The 14,984-nt window shown below is 42.2% G+C and overlaps 1 protein-coding gene across 2 annotated transcripts; it reads left to right on the top strand.

The window, feature by feature from the left end:
• Positions 1-566: 566 nt before the first annotated feature.
• On the top strand, positions 567-14,453 carry LOC133906989 (uncharacterized). Of its 2 annotated transcripts, none has more exons than XM_062348958.1 (9): positions 567-1,038; positions 1,977-2,165; positions 2,896-2,988; positions 3,179-3,361; positions 3,432-3,534; positions 3,629-3,814; positions 4,482-6,862; positions 7,324-7,925; positions 13,967-14,453. In XM_062348958.1, the coding sequence occupies exons 1-9, from the start codon at positions 844-846 to the stop codon at positions 13,995-13,997; spliced, it is 3,963 nt and encodes a 1,320-aa protein (XP_062204942.1). In that variant the 5' UTR covers positions 567-843; the 3' UTR covers positions 13,998-14,453. The 2 variants fall into 2 exon arrangements, with proteins under 2 accessions (XP_062204942.1, XP_062204943.1); XM_062348959.1 differs by having other exon boundaries at positions 13,921-14,453.
• Positions 14,454-14,984: the final 531 nt, after the last annotated feature.

The following is a 14,984-nucleotide window of genomic DNA, read 5'->3' as shown; positions in this document are numbered from 1 at the left end:
TCGGTTACTTGATTTATGTTAACTCAGAATATAAAAGGTGTCCGTATATTTTAGAAACCGTAGTAATACAATTGCTCTGCACGGTTACTAGTAGTGTACAAAAGCATGGACAATGCTTCTGTTGCAGTTGTCCCTCGCCAATTTAACTGGTGATGATGAGGTCCTTTAGCCAAGTGATTTGGTAACAAAATCTTCTCCAATTCAATGAGTGGTGCAACATATGATCCCATTTCATAGGACGATAAGAGGTACCTCAGTCACCACTTCATAGCAATGTTTACAGCACTTATCTTACCACGTGTAACGTTTTTCACAAACCACTTGGCTTACCACCTGTCACCTTTTTTAACACGACAAAAATCTATAGCCATATCCGACAAGTTGATAAATTCCTATTTAAGCTGATTTTTTCTTCACGGCCCCATTTCAATTAGTTGCAGGGTATTTATTATTCATGTAAAATTTTCATAGGAGATATACGATTTAGAATATCAGAAATGTTGAGAATGATCTGAAAAGGTTAGGAAGAAGGTGTGAAAGGTGGGTAAAAAAGAATGGAGAACAATTGAAGCGCGCCCAGGTGGTGGCAACATGCGCACCAAACACCAACAAGCCCCTGCATTTCCAGTTCCCCACTCCCCCCCACCGTTCCACCGTCCCCTTCCTCCTCGATCCCCTCGCCGGCGCCGGCCTCCGGTGATCGCCGCCGACTGCTCCTGCTTCCGTCCCACCTCCGCGTCAGTCCTCCTGAGTCCTCCCGCTACCCCATCCGCCGTTGCCTAGGGTTTTGGGTCGCTGGCTGGTTCGGATTCGGGGTCTAGGGTTCGGGCCAGCGGAGGCGGGATGGTGCCGAACGGGCTGCTGCCCAATGTGGCGGCTGGGGTGACGCGGCGGCTGGACGCCGAGCGGTGGGCCGTCGCGGAGGAGCGCACGGCCGAGCTGATCGCGCGCATTCAGCCCACCCCGGCGTCCGAGGAGCGCCGCCGGACCGTCGCCGACTACGTGCAGCGGCTCATCATGGGGTGCCTCTCCTGTCAGGTACAGACATAATCGCGGCATTGTGGAGCCATTTCAGTTGCTACGGAGTTAGCACAAAGTCACAGGGTAGTGCAAGGCAGGGGAAGTGAGAAGTGTGCGCGACTGCTTAGTTCCATTTTACATGGTAGAGGTGGTAGTACGGATTGTATGTATTCAGTGCACCTTCCGTGGATATCTAAGCATGCAAGTGAGAAATGATTTCCTTGGGTGTGGATCGTTTTCATGACAAGTTGTACTATTGGTACATGAATGTGGGGACTACTGATCTGTTGTTCACGAACGTGGGTTCAGTAGAATTAGTAGAAGCTATAATATTGGAGTAGGAAAGTGTGAATAGAGTCTACTGATCTGTTTTTCAGGAAGGTGGGAGGTTCGCTTTACATTGCAATTGATGCGTACATGACTAAGGTGGCTTTCTAGTGAAAATGTAGGATTAGTATATTCCATGGAATTAGAGCATTAGTACTGCTGACTGTTTTGTTGTCTGTCGACTTTGAAAGACTATGTTAAGAAATGGCTTACCGTATGAGAAACATATGAGCAATTATTACTTGACAGCTTATCAGCTATATGTGGCTCCCTAACACACCTCATGAAATGAATATTTAAAGCAAAATAATGCCATCTGTCTAGGAAAGATATGAGCCTTTCTTACTCTGGAACTTAATAACTATATTTTTGGCTTGCTTTACATACCCCATTAGATGAACATTTCAAGCTTTCCCACTGAAACCTAATAGAACCAAATGAACTATTTTCAGTCACTTTTCAAACAGATATATTTGTTCTGCTCTTCTGTGTCCAATATTATCTGGTGTAGTCTTCTACTTGTTTAACGTTTTTCAGATTTGATTGTTTTGGATAAATTTTAAATTTCTGATATGAGTTTATTGATCTCTCTCTCACTTTCTTCTCTTTCTCACATGCTCTCTTTTCAGGTTTTTACTTTCGGGTCAGTCCCGCTCAAGACTTACTTACCGGACGGTGATATTGATGTCACCGCTTTTAGTAACTGTGATGGATTAAAGGATACTTGGGCTATCACGGTTCGGGATACATTAGAACACGAGGAGAAAAGTGAGAATGCTGAATTTCGTGTCAGAGAAGTACAGTATATTCAGGCAGAGGTATGCTTAGTAGTTTTTATGTCTCTGTTCCTGCAGACCATATTTCTTTTGTTGCTTTACAGTTGGTCGTAATATTTTTCTCGTAAGGTTGGTCATCACTGACAATGGTGCAGGCTTGATGTAATGCTTAATTGATAGGTGGCACCAGTTTTTGTTGTGTTGTTGTCGTTGCTCTACTTCATGTCTAATATATATACGTTGATTCATGATGTCCCCTCATCCAGCTAACCTAATTGGTTTCCTGCTTCTAATACATATATATATACATATATATATATATATATATATATATATATATACACACACACACACACACACACACACATATACGTATATGTATACGTATACGTATACATATATGTATATGTATATATATAGATACATATATATATAGTTAATGAAAGATTTCATGGTATAATTTGTTGACATATGAACATCTTAACATTTATGTACTGGTCAGCAGCATTGCAGAGATCACCATTTGGAAATTTCTATTCAATGTAATGCTAACGAGTCCCTACTGCATGCTAGCCTCACATTGTTATAGATCTTTTTTATGTTTCTGAGCTAATAAGTAATTATCTGTATGATATTAGTTAATGGTCAATGCTTCTGGTGTTCTTCTAGGACCACAAAAATGCACTCACTTTGTTTCAAACTAATCATGGTTTGTGATTTAGTTCAGTCTTTGTCTACATATAATTTTCATTTGTTTGCCAATCATGTGCAGGTGAAGATTATTAAGTGTCTTGTGGAAAACATTGTTGTTGACATCTCATTTAACCAAGTTGGTGGTTTGTGTACACTTTGTTTCCTTGAAGAGGTATGTTCTCTTGATAATATCTAGATAAACATACCTGGCCAAGCATTACTAGCTGCTGAAAACTTTCTTATGCACACTGATACACTTAATTACTTCATGTATACTGCTTATGTTATTTACTCATAGGACCAATTCGTGCCAGATTTTTTTTCTTCCTATTCTTGCTCTTTACTGGTATTTTGTTTACCAGATGGACAACTTGATCAGTCAGAACCATTTGTTCAAGCGAAGTATCATACTGATAAAGGCCTGGTGTTACTACGAAAGTCGTATTCTTGGTGCTCATCATGGTCTTATATCAACATATGCCCTAGAGACTCTGGTTCTTTACATTTTTCATGTGTTCAACAGCTCTTTTGCTGGACCACTTGAGGTGCCTTCCTCTTCCTCTCTGCTACATTGTTTTGCAAAACCGTTATCAATATGATTTTTTTTCTTGCCAGGTTTTGTACCAGTTCTTAGAGTTCTTTAGTAACTTTGATTGGGAGAAATTTTGTGTAAGCTTGTTGGGCCCAGTTCCTATAAGCTCTCTTCCAGACATGTCTGGTAATTTTATTTTCTCATACTCACACTGCCAGATCAATAGATCATATGGATGCATGTCTTCTGGTTATTCATGGTATGCCAATATTTGATGCAGTGCAACCTCCAAGAAAGGATGGCGGCACATTGTTGCTCAGCAAATCCCTCCTAGACATTTGCAGTTCTAAATATGCAGTTATGCCTAGTCCTCATGAGAACCAGGTTCAGCCATTTGTTTCAAAGCACTTCAATGTAGTTGATCCTTTACGAACAAGCAATAACCTTGGAAGAAGTGTTAGCAAAGGTGCGTTATTTTTCACCTGTTGCAACGCAGTGCTACTGCCCTACATGAAGATCTCATGGTACATAATAATAGCGTTGTCTGCTGTATCATATTCCCTATTGTGTGTGTAGTTAATTGGCATATTCATTTTGATGCGTTACGGTCCACCCTCCCAATGGTATTATTTTCTCATTTTTGTAAAAATCTTTTTTTATTTGTAATCTTTGGGCTAACTCTATCAGTTTCACATGGTACCGACATATTATATGTACTCTCCTGGCAGAAAGATACAAATCAGGTGCACATATAGCCACCTGAACTACAACAAACATTGGAAAAAAAATGCTGGACAGTGCATATTAAATCTGGCTCAAGATACTAGCAATTTGTTTGTTGGTTTGCTCATATCATGGTATTATCCATATAGAATTTGTCTGTTTAGGATTCCAGAATGCTGAAAGATTGTGCATGATTGCTTTCCTAAAATATTGTAAATTTGGTAAATATAAAACGCCTCAAATTCCAAGTTGTTATGTGCAAGTTTAAGTATAGTTTCAAAAGTGAAATGTGTATCTGTTCTTGATTTCTTGTTAGATGCAACCTCTTGATGTTAACAATTGTATATCCTCATTTTGGCCATGTCTACTGGTAAGAGTAATCTTTTTGTCACTGCCTTTTGTAATTTTAGGTAACTTCTTTAGAATACGAAACGCCTTTGCCTTTGGCGCAAAAAGGTTGGCAAGATTACTTGAATGTCCAAGAGAAGATCTGGCTGTTGAAGTGAAACAATTCTTCACAAATACATGGAGAAGACATGGCAGTGGCAATCGTCCTGATGCACCTGCCCAGAGTCCGATTAATCAAACTGTGAAAGTTGTGCCTATTGAAGCTCCAAGCAGTCACAGGAGTACAACAACACACAAGAAAAAATTGGAAAATCCAACAACATGCATGGATCATGATAGTCTTACCGAAGATAGCCAAAACCATCATGACCCTACCACTCAGCTCCTAAAGAAAGGCAGTGTACAATATCGGAATTCACCAATAACAGTTCATTCTGCTGCTTATCCTACTCAGAGCCAGAAAATTTGTGCAGTGCAATCAAATACCAAGGTGTTTGGACAGCTGGAGAAAAACAGCATTCCTGGTGAATCTTTGCTGGGTGAAAGGAATCAAAGAGTATCAAAGATTCACTCCGGTATGAATGACAGGAATGGACAAAGCAGGCTTCAATTTGCTAGAACAAATTCTAGTCCTGAATTGACAGACTCTTCAGTTCAAGGTTTTCCTTGTAGCAGGTGCACTAGAGTAGCTGAAGTAGAAAAAACTTCAATTGCTGAGTACAGTAGCAGAAGAAATAGTATTATTCTAGGGGTATCTGGCAACCACGGCAACAAGTTTTCTCAGGAAAAGCAAGTGTCTTCCATGAATGATTCATTTGATCCTAGTATATTGGTATCAGATCCAAGTAGTGTTTCAAGCAGCAATCATGAAGATATATGTCTTGCTGCAAATGAAGAGCTTGCTTCAGTCTCAGAAGCACCGGATATGCTACATAAGAGAAGTCCAGAGGAACATGATCCGGCAGATCTGGTGGATGGCTTCGATAGACAGGTTCCTTTGCCAGTCCAAATACCATCTCATCTTTCTGTAGCGCCTCCCCCCCTGATGGTCTCATCAGGTTATCCTCAGAGAGATCTGGCAGGAGTTTTGCCACCAAATTTTTCATTTATTGGAACTCCATGGTTACGCAACATGCAGTTCGTTCATGGATTTGTTGCGCCATCTATGAATCATCATGTTGGTAGTCCTACTTTTGCAGCAAACTCCAAAGATGGAAATGAGAGTGAGAGGTCTGCTACAACTGGCACAAATTGTGATGATGGAGGTAATTGGCATGAGAATAGTACTGGATTCTCTGGAAACTTTAATCAAGAGCAAGTAGAACCTGAAATGTTTAACTTTAAGGAGCTTTCCTTTTCTCTTCATGATATACCTTGTGCCCCTTCTCAAGGACAGCTGAAATCTAGTATTGAGGATAGCAGTGAAACATTAAGAAGAAAATTTTCTGACCTGTTTCATCAAGTAAATGGAGGGATCAACTTTGGTGCCAGTAACATGAGATTAGTTTCTTCACAAGCAAGCTGTGGACAGACCATTCTAAATAGCTCATGTGGTGAATCGACTGGGATGTTCCTAACATCATCACAAGATACATGGGCTAAAATACCTGCTGCTGTAGCACCTTCCTCTTCCTTGCACAGCAAAACGAAGACCAGTTGGCAGTTTGAAAATACGACAGAGGGCATCCCATCAGGACTTGATGGAACTAAAAATAGCAATGCAATACCAGGTGTTAACAGTGATTTTTCTGGTGGAATAGCAGGCCCTATCTCTTCAGAACAATCAACTTCTAGTCAAGTCACGGATGATCATGTTCCATTACAAGTCAACATGTGCAATTCTGTGTTTACACCTTTTCTTATTGGTCCTCAGCAGAGACAAGTTGATAATTCTGGTTTGACATTTGTTCCAACAGGCCCACCAGTTCCTTTTGTTGTGTATCCATTTTTTCCTGGGAGGACTGATAGTTCTGTGTCCCAGTTTGAGAGATATGAAGGAAGGGATCAGTTTCCTCTCCACATGGCATTCCAAAACTCCAGTTCACATCATGATGCTAACCAACCTGATGCAAATATTATAACTCCATCAGGCAGTGTTGTAGCAGATCATGATCACAAGTCTGACATTTTGAACAGCGATTTGTCGAGCCATTGGAAAAATTTACAGTATGGAAGATTCTGCCAAAATGCACGCCCCCCTGCTCCTGTATTATACCCTTTTGCTATGCCACCTATGTACTTGCCAGGCCATTTTCCATTGGATGGCCCTGGAAGACAACCTGCACATACTTTTAATTTGGGACAAGTAAGGAGCCCTGGTCAAGGGGTAGCTCCTGTGATTCCTCTACAACTTGCTTCTGAAAGAGATTCTGGTGTTTTCCAGCGCTATGGAGAAGATGCACCAAGATATCGTGGTGGCACAGGGACCTACTTGCCAACTCCTGTAAGTGCCTTAAAAGTAAATTACTATTTCATCCTTCTTTGTTGCGGGCTTAAAGCATATGACAAAATTGCTGTTAATATTTTAAAATTATAATAATAGCTTCATCAATCAAGATTTGCCTACGAGCTTCTTGGAAATTCATACCAAAGTATTAACTGCATGCACATGACTACTATTTGAATAGTTGTCCAATCTTATTCTAAAGTAAATTGGTTAATACTATCTTGACATTTCGTTGAAGAGTGCTCTTGTAGGCTGTAAGGTTGGTTTAGGATTTTAGTCCCTTAATTTTCCTGCCAGTCCTTTTGGTCACGCCCTACCATTTGGCTTACGTTGGATGATTACCAGAAAAATGACATGCAAAAAAAAAAAAATTTGTTTGGCAAGACTTCGCAGGTGCTTTGGGAATTTTGTAATCAAACCTGTTAACGAACAAATTGTTCTATTCTTTATTCTTTCAGAAGGTTCCATTTAGAGATAGGCAGTCAGGATCAAGAAACTACAGAGGGAGTTATAAAAGTGACAGAATTGATCAGAATGATAAAGAAGGAAGTTGGGCAAACTCAAAACAAAGAAATGTGGGGCGTAACTATGGGCGTAGTCAATCGGAGAAATCTGGCGTTAGGCCTGACAGACAGACATCTGATGTAAGTCAAGCTGATAGGCATTGGCAACACTACAAAAATGATTCGTACAGGCGAGAAGCTAGTGGTCCATCTAGTGTACAGAACCATTCATTTGGATCTACAAACTCTACGCACAATGCAGTAAACATGGCATGTGGGGTTCCTTCACAATCATACACTGTTTCCAGTGGAACCAGTGCTTCATCTGGATCTTCGATGCAACCAGTTGTCATGGTGTACTCCTGTGATCAATCTGTAAATTATGGTGCTACTAGTAAACCAATCGAATTTGGTTCATTTGGGGCTATCCCTAGTGACATAAAACGATCGCCACATGAAGTACATGCAAATGGATTTTATGAGCACAGGCATGTCCCATACGATGGTGGTTCCTCCCGATCGTCCCCTGACCAACTATCGCCGCCTCGCCTACGAAGGTAGTTAATTTCATGCTGCTTATCATGCTTTCCATTTCCATAGTTCTATTTAACTGCTAGTTCTTAAATTATTGATTTTGGTATCAAATAACAGTAACTCGTGGTGGCCACTTTTAAATGCCAAGGATGTTACATAGCTATGTGGTTGTTGTTTGGTATTTATTTCGCTTCCAACCCCACATTTAAAATTGATTAATACATTTCACATGCCCTTCATATATGGCCCTAATGGGCTGGACATAACATTTCACCCCTCCTTTTGAGCAACTCATCCTCTAGCTGCAGGGTGGCGGCCATGGTTGCAGCCCTTGAAATCCCCATGTTAACGAACAATTGTAGCATTGGCATCCCGTCACGTGAGAGCACCAAGGTGTCCAGAGTGTCTTGCCTGCGTTGCTGCTTGTGGTCATCCATCTATCTGCTATGGCAGATTGTTGTATCTGCGAGATCGACAATGGGTGCAGTTGTGCCAAGGATGGCCTTAGTGGCATCGCCCATGGGGTTAGTGACGACGAAACCAACGGTGGCGCAGATGAAGATGAGAGCACAGTTGATGAGAGTGCAGCTGAAGCCATAGGGATAAACATCTGTTGGGAGGATAGCCGGATGGCATCGGTTGCTAGGGGAGTGATTCAACTAGATTGGGGAGACTTAGAATATTAGGAGACTTAGATTAATTCTTCTCTTGTTTGATTACAAGGATGTGTTGGCTGCCTCTTTGTATAGATGGAAATTGCAATCCTAATTCAATTCCAACTCCTAACTTATCTCCTACCAAATTTATCTCTAAGCAGTCCTAATTCAATCCGACTCTTAACTTATCTCCTACCAAATTTTATCTCTAAACAAATCAATTCGAATCCTAACATACCAATAAAAATACTAACTAATATATCCTAACCTCCCTCAGCATGTGCGTGAACGGTAATTTCTGCACATAACAGGTGGTAGTTCCTATTTATACATGATAGGTGGTAGGATTTAATGTAGATATGTTGTGAATGACTGATGGAGCTGTAAATGCTTGAACACTTTGTTCTCACTATGGGTTTAACTAACTAGAAAGCTTTTGGTTTTCATCTCCATAAGAGTGGTTGGGTTACATTGTCTTGCCAAGCTCATTACAACCCTCCTTTACCCGGGCTGGGGATTGGCTACCTTAAAACAACATAGCTGGAGTTTAGAGTGCATCAATCAGATATATAAAAGAATATGGTACATGTTAGTAAGTATTTAAGTATACTAGTAACCAATGTTACACAGTACGGGGATACGGATACGGGGATACAACATTTTCCAAAAACAGCAATACGGGGATACGGTAAACCCCAAATACAATATTACAACCATAGTCGAATATTGTGCATTACATAATAATATCAATATATCATAGAAATATAGGATAAAGAAACATACTAAGCTCATCAAGAACTGATAAGAACTCAATCTTCCCCTCCTAATATCTCCTCCTCAAATTCTGACTCATCAAGTGTCAGATCAGCACCTTCTAAAAAGCCAACACCAACAAAGCTCTCGGTGCCATCTCCCCCGACATCCCACATTCGGCTTGGCCCACTTTGATAATCATTGGACTTCCATGAAAGAAGACGCAAGTTGTTATGCACAAACACCAAATCCTCGGCTCTCTCAGGAGTGAGCTCATGCTATGTATAAAAGCATATGTGCTCCAATTCCTCTCACAGCAAGAGGAAGATGCTGGCTGCCCAAGTAGCTTCAAGGCTAAATCTTTCAACTTTGGGGTGTGAACTCCATAAGTGCCCCACCATTGCTTTGTCTCAAAATGGGCTCTATCCTCAACTGAGTCAGGGTCATCAAAGGCACCCAAAAATAGTGAGAAATCAGCAAATTGTGTCTTGATTTCAAATTGTGTCTTGATTTTCCTTAAGTCATCCGGATCCGGAAAGAACTTTCTAAAATATTTGTTCCTCTCAGTATTAATTTCAACATCATTATTTGGGTCGACACGACCAGATACTTCATTAAGCCAAGCTGGACTATAGTATTTATCATCACCACAATAACAAAAAGAATCATCAAGATTGTGCAATTCAAAACATTTAAATGACAAGTAAGGTTGATATTTTGTTACCTTGGATTTAGCGAGTGTGCCAAACACTGGAGAGGAGTATTACTCTTGCCCCACCTAGATAGTAAAATGCTTTGAACAACATCAAAAAAGACACTTGTACCACCATCCACAATTCCCTCCTTCCGATAGATACAAGCTCTCACCTAAGATATATAAAAAAAAATCAGCAAGCATAGGACAACAAAATTAGCAAGCATAGACCAAATGGAGATATGGCTTGTCCGTGTCAGCTGCCCGTAGCATTGAATAAATGGGATCGGTGAAATCAACAATGTATTGAACTTGATCCCACCATATATCATTGAGAATCTTTTTCTTCACCGCTTGAGCTTTGGTTGGATCGTCCTCCCTATAAGCCATCCACTTGTCACCAACAACCATGAGCACCAATGCTTCCTTGATAAGCAAGAACCTCTTCAACATGACAATGACACTAGCAAATCTTGTTTCCGCAACTGCAAGAAACTTGAGTTTGGTAAACTCATTGAACATGGACAACCTCATGCCATGATTCATGATGTAATTCTTGATATAGGAGGCATCTTCTGAGATGTGCTTGATCCAAACAAGTTCTTTATTGTCGCCTTCATCGTCCTTTGGAGCACAAATATTCTTCAATGCAAGGTTGAGGGTGTGCACAACGCAAGGAGTCCAAAAGATGTTCTTGTACTTTGATTCAATCATCAATCCGGCGGCTTTGCAATTTGCCGCATTGTCAGTGATCACTTGGACCACATTCTTTGATCCAACTTCCTCTATCACCTCCTTCAACCTATCGAAGATATATTCCTTGCTTTTCACCTACCAAGAGTTCAAGACAGGAAGACCATAAAGTACCAAAAAAAGATCAAAAAGACAAGCTCAAATTGATTTTGTACCTCTCCTTCGGAGTCAATTGATTTTAGGAAAATTGGAGCACCCTCTGTCACAGCTATAAAATTTAAAATTGGGCGTCTTTGTGGATCAGTCCACCCATCAGCTGCAATAGTCACTCCTTTGAAGGGCCACGCGGATTTGATAGGTTGAAGCATCCTCTCAACATGTGCCTTCTCTTTTTGGAGAAGAGTTGTCCTCAATGCATTATATCCTGGAGGCACATAATCACCCATTTTGTTGTTTGCAACAAAATTGTAAGACACCCGATAATTGGGGTTCCTTGCCACATTGAAAGGAAGCCCTGCAAAATAAAGTACTAGCATGCTTCAAACGAAATGAGAAATGCAAAATACAAGTACAACATTATTAATTGCAATTCTGCAAACCTGCAGTGTAGAACAATCTTGCAATATGACCATCGGCAATGTGTCGGGTTTCAGCATTAAAACTTTCTAAAATCTCTGATTGCTTCCCTTTTCTTTTCTTTGATGATGGTGGCAAGCCTGAATCTTCAAAAGAGGGTAAGCGAAGTAGCTTATTCCTAGGGGCACTATTCGTTGCAACCTCTGTAGCTTCACGATCTTCCTTGCGAAGTTGCTCAAGGATAGGGTATGAAATCTTCTCACAAATCGCAACACCCGTATTTCTCACCTTTAGAAGATGAGACCTCACTCTTGAATAGCTGCCCGGATAATCTTTTAGACAAAAATGACACCTAAATCTCGCATTGCCTCCACGGCCGGGTGTCACATATCTGGTAACATGAGCCCACAATGGATATTTGGGGTTCCTGTACTCAGTTTCTTCATTTTCTGTTTCATGACTACCAACAGAGGATCGTGTTCCTGTTCCACTTCCACTTCCACTTGATGCCATTACAATGCCTCAGCTTCTAGTCCTAGCAGAGGAAGATGGGAGGGGGGCGCGCCTTACCTGCTGTACTGGCCTCCTGGGATATCGACGCCCGGCGGCCCGAGCCGTTTCCCGAAGCCGTTTCCTGGGATGAAGCGGCGCGGCGCCCAGGATGAAGCGGCGCGGCGCGTTCCGTCGGCTCGGCGTGCCCGCGCGCGTCCTGGACAAAGCAGGTAGCAGCGGGTTCTGCCAGGAGAGGAGGGGAGGCGGCGTCGACGGAGAGGAGGGGGGGGGCGGCGCGCTTCAGTGGGTCTTGCCAGGAGAGGAGGGGCGGCGCCGGCGGAGAGGAGGGGAGGCGGCGCCGGCGGAGAGGAGGGGAGGCGGCGCCGGCGGAGAGGAGGGGCAGCGGCCCTCTCCAGTGGCGGCAGAGAGGGGGGCGGATGGATGGCCTGTGCAGTGGCGGCGGAGAGGAGAAAGGTTCCAGTGGCAACTACTTCTCAAAACTCTCATACATGGGCCGGGCCGTATCCCCCACGTATCCCTACGTATCCCTTGCGTATCCCCTGCGTATCCTATTTATTTTGTATTTTTTTAAAATAAAAAAGGGATATCCCCGTTCTGTACGCGTCCTGGACGGGGATACGGCGCCTCTGTGGAGTATCCGTGCAACAGAGATAGTAACCCAGTAAACCATGTTGAATTACACATCTTTATCCATGTTGTTTGGATTCACTAGCACTCATAATCCCACCCTATATCACCAGACTTTCTCTTAAGGCTGTCTATTAGTGACCTCTGGAGACGATGAAATGGACAGCGGCGAAGGATACTCAGCATGACCTGCAGCAATTACCAATTAATAATCAATAAAGCACATGGCATTATCACACATACACTTAGTCATTGATACACAAGCAACTAAAATATTAAACATGGCTAGTAAAAGCATCCACTCAAAGTCAAGGCATGAAGTATACATATCTTGAAGTCAACTTTAGTCATTAATCGATGATATGGGCGCAATAGAGCGTGATATCAAGTTAGGAGATAGGTTACCTTTTTTAATTAGGAGATAAGTTTGGTAATTTAGGATTTGATTTGTTTAGAGATAGAATCAGCTAGGAGATAGAGTTGGATTCGGTTTAATAGTTAGTTGGATTAGGATTGTGACTCATTAGTTGGCTGGCTATATATAGTTGGCAATAGATGTGTATTAAGGCAAGTAAGAAATAAACAGTAAAGATCAGAGTCCGCTAGGCGGGGCGATCTAGTTATCTCAGTTACCGTCCTCAATAATTGAACAAAGCAATTGGCAGCAGTTCATGTCCTCAATAAGTCACTTAGTGACTAGTGACTACACAATCCGCAGTGTCGCACACAAGTCAGAAGCTTCAGCCGCTCAAGTCAAAGCCGAACACAATGACACAAGCAGCAACAGCTCACAGGCATTTCACACACAAACTGCAGCAGCAGCAGCAACTCAGTTTCAGTAGTAGTAGGAGAGGGGAGCAGGGCGAAGTACCTTGCTTCCTGCTGCAGTTGCTGGGACTGGACACCAGAGAAGTCTGGCGAGCAGGCTTCGAGGCAGCAGTGGGGAAGAACTGGAGAAGTCCGGCGTGGGGGCTTCTAGGCAGCATGGCTTGGACGCAGCCAGTCAAAGGCGGTGCTCAATTTCGAGGAGGCAGTGGATTGGGGAGTGGAATACGGATCTGGCGGCATGTAGCTCCTACGGCAACTGGCAACGATCATGAGCAGCGGATGGGCAGCAGCGGAGGTGGTAACTTGTAGCGCTAATAAAAAAGCTGGATGGGGGCCAATTGGGATTGGCTGCCATATTGTATACCCCCACTGCCCTGGCCAGCATCTCCATGTTGCCTGCCTAATAGTCATGCTCACTGCCCCGGACCACCTTGTCACCGGCCCGCATCGGCTGCCTTGGTTGCCATGACCGGCATGGACCACCCAGGGCACCTACTATTGCAAAATTGTGGCAGTGGCCGGGCGACTAGGTGGCCGACTTGGGCAACAGTTGCCCTGTCTTGATGTTACAAATGCGTCACCCGTTTTCGGTTGTGTAATGCGTTCATGTTGCTGCCATTATCAGTATTCTGCATTGTTTTTGTTTTTTACTATGCTCCACCGTTTTACTGGGTTCAGGAGTTGATGCAACATATGTCATGGCCTGTTTCCTTGATACTGGCAGAGCATTGCTGAACTCCGCTGAGCTCCAGTGACTGGCTATTATCCAGAAGTACAGATGTTTACTTTTGTCCAGAGGCTCGGAAGAAAGCTGTTTCATGAGCCACCAAATCCATGCGAGTATAAGCTAAGAGTATCATCTTCATCATGAATTGATCTGAAGATTAGGAGCATGAATCATTGGAGGTATGTGGCCCTTGCCATATCCATATACGAAGATATTAGGCTACACCTAGGGGCTCTGTCGTCAGAATATGAAAAGCGAAGTCTGGAAGATCATCGGTTTCTTCACTAGACAGCTATTTTTGGTGTAAACAGAGCTACTCATGGATCCTTGTTGATAGGTAGGAAAAGAACTCCCATAGAACTGTATGCCATTACTTTACATACAAAAATGTGTTACTCTCGATGTAATAGGAGCAATCTTGATGGCAAGTCTTTGACAACTGGACTTGGCCCAGATGAATAAAAGCGATCAATGACTTGGTCTATGATGTTTTCTCTTTGTACCATTCAATTACATAATATGGTGGAACTATCTTGTGCCTATCCTTTCTTCGATCTTTTGCTGAATCTGGATGGAGAATAAAAGTTTCATGTATATGCAGAACAAAATACAAATACAGGATCTGATACAGGAAATGAATATGCAGAACAATATTTTTGGTGTAAACAGAGCTCATGGATCCTTGTTGATAGGTAGGAAAAGAACTCCCATAGAACTGTATGCCATTACTTTACATACAAAAATGTGTTACTCTCGATGTAATAGGAGCAATCTTGATGGCAAGTCTTTGACAACTGGACTTGGCTCAGATGAATAAAAGCGATCAATGACTTGGTCTATGATGTTTTCACTTTGTACCATTCAATTACATAATGGTGGAACTATCTTGTGCCTGTCCTTTCTTCGATCTTTTGCTGAATCTGGATGGAGAATAAAAGTTTGATGTATATGCAGAACAAAACACAAATACAGGATCTGATACAGGAAATGAATATGCAGAACAAAATTCAAATAC

Source organism: Phragmites australis, chromosome 24 (assembly GCF_958298935.1).
Source record: "Phragmites australis chromosome 24, lpPhrAust1.1, whole genome shotgun sequence".
NCBI lineage: Eukaryota > Viridiplantae > Streptophyta > Magnoliopsida > Poales > Poaceae > Phragmites > Phragmites australis.
The sequence above is the reverse complement of the archived record's forward strand: the minus strand, read 5'-3'. Positions and strand labels throughout refer to the sequence as shown.

Excerpts from the sequence above, each read along its gene's own strand:
- LOC133906989 (XM_062348958.1), top strand. The coding sequence starts at position 844 with ATGGTGCCGAACGGGCTGCTGCCCAATGTGGCGGCTGGGGTGACGCGG. Across the intron at positions 3,362-3,431 it reads CTTTTGCTGGACCACTTGAG|GTTTTGTACCAGTTCTTAGA; the intron begins GTGCCTTCCTCT and ends TTTTCTTGCCAG. Across the intron at positions 3,535-3,628 it reads CTCTCTTCCAGACATGTCTG|TGCAACCTCCAAGAAAGGAT; the intron begins GTAATTTTATTT and ends TATTTGATGCAG.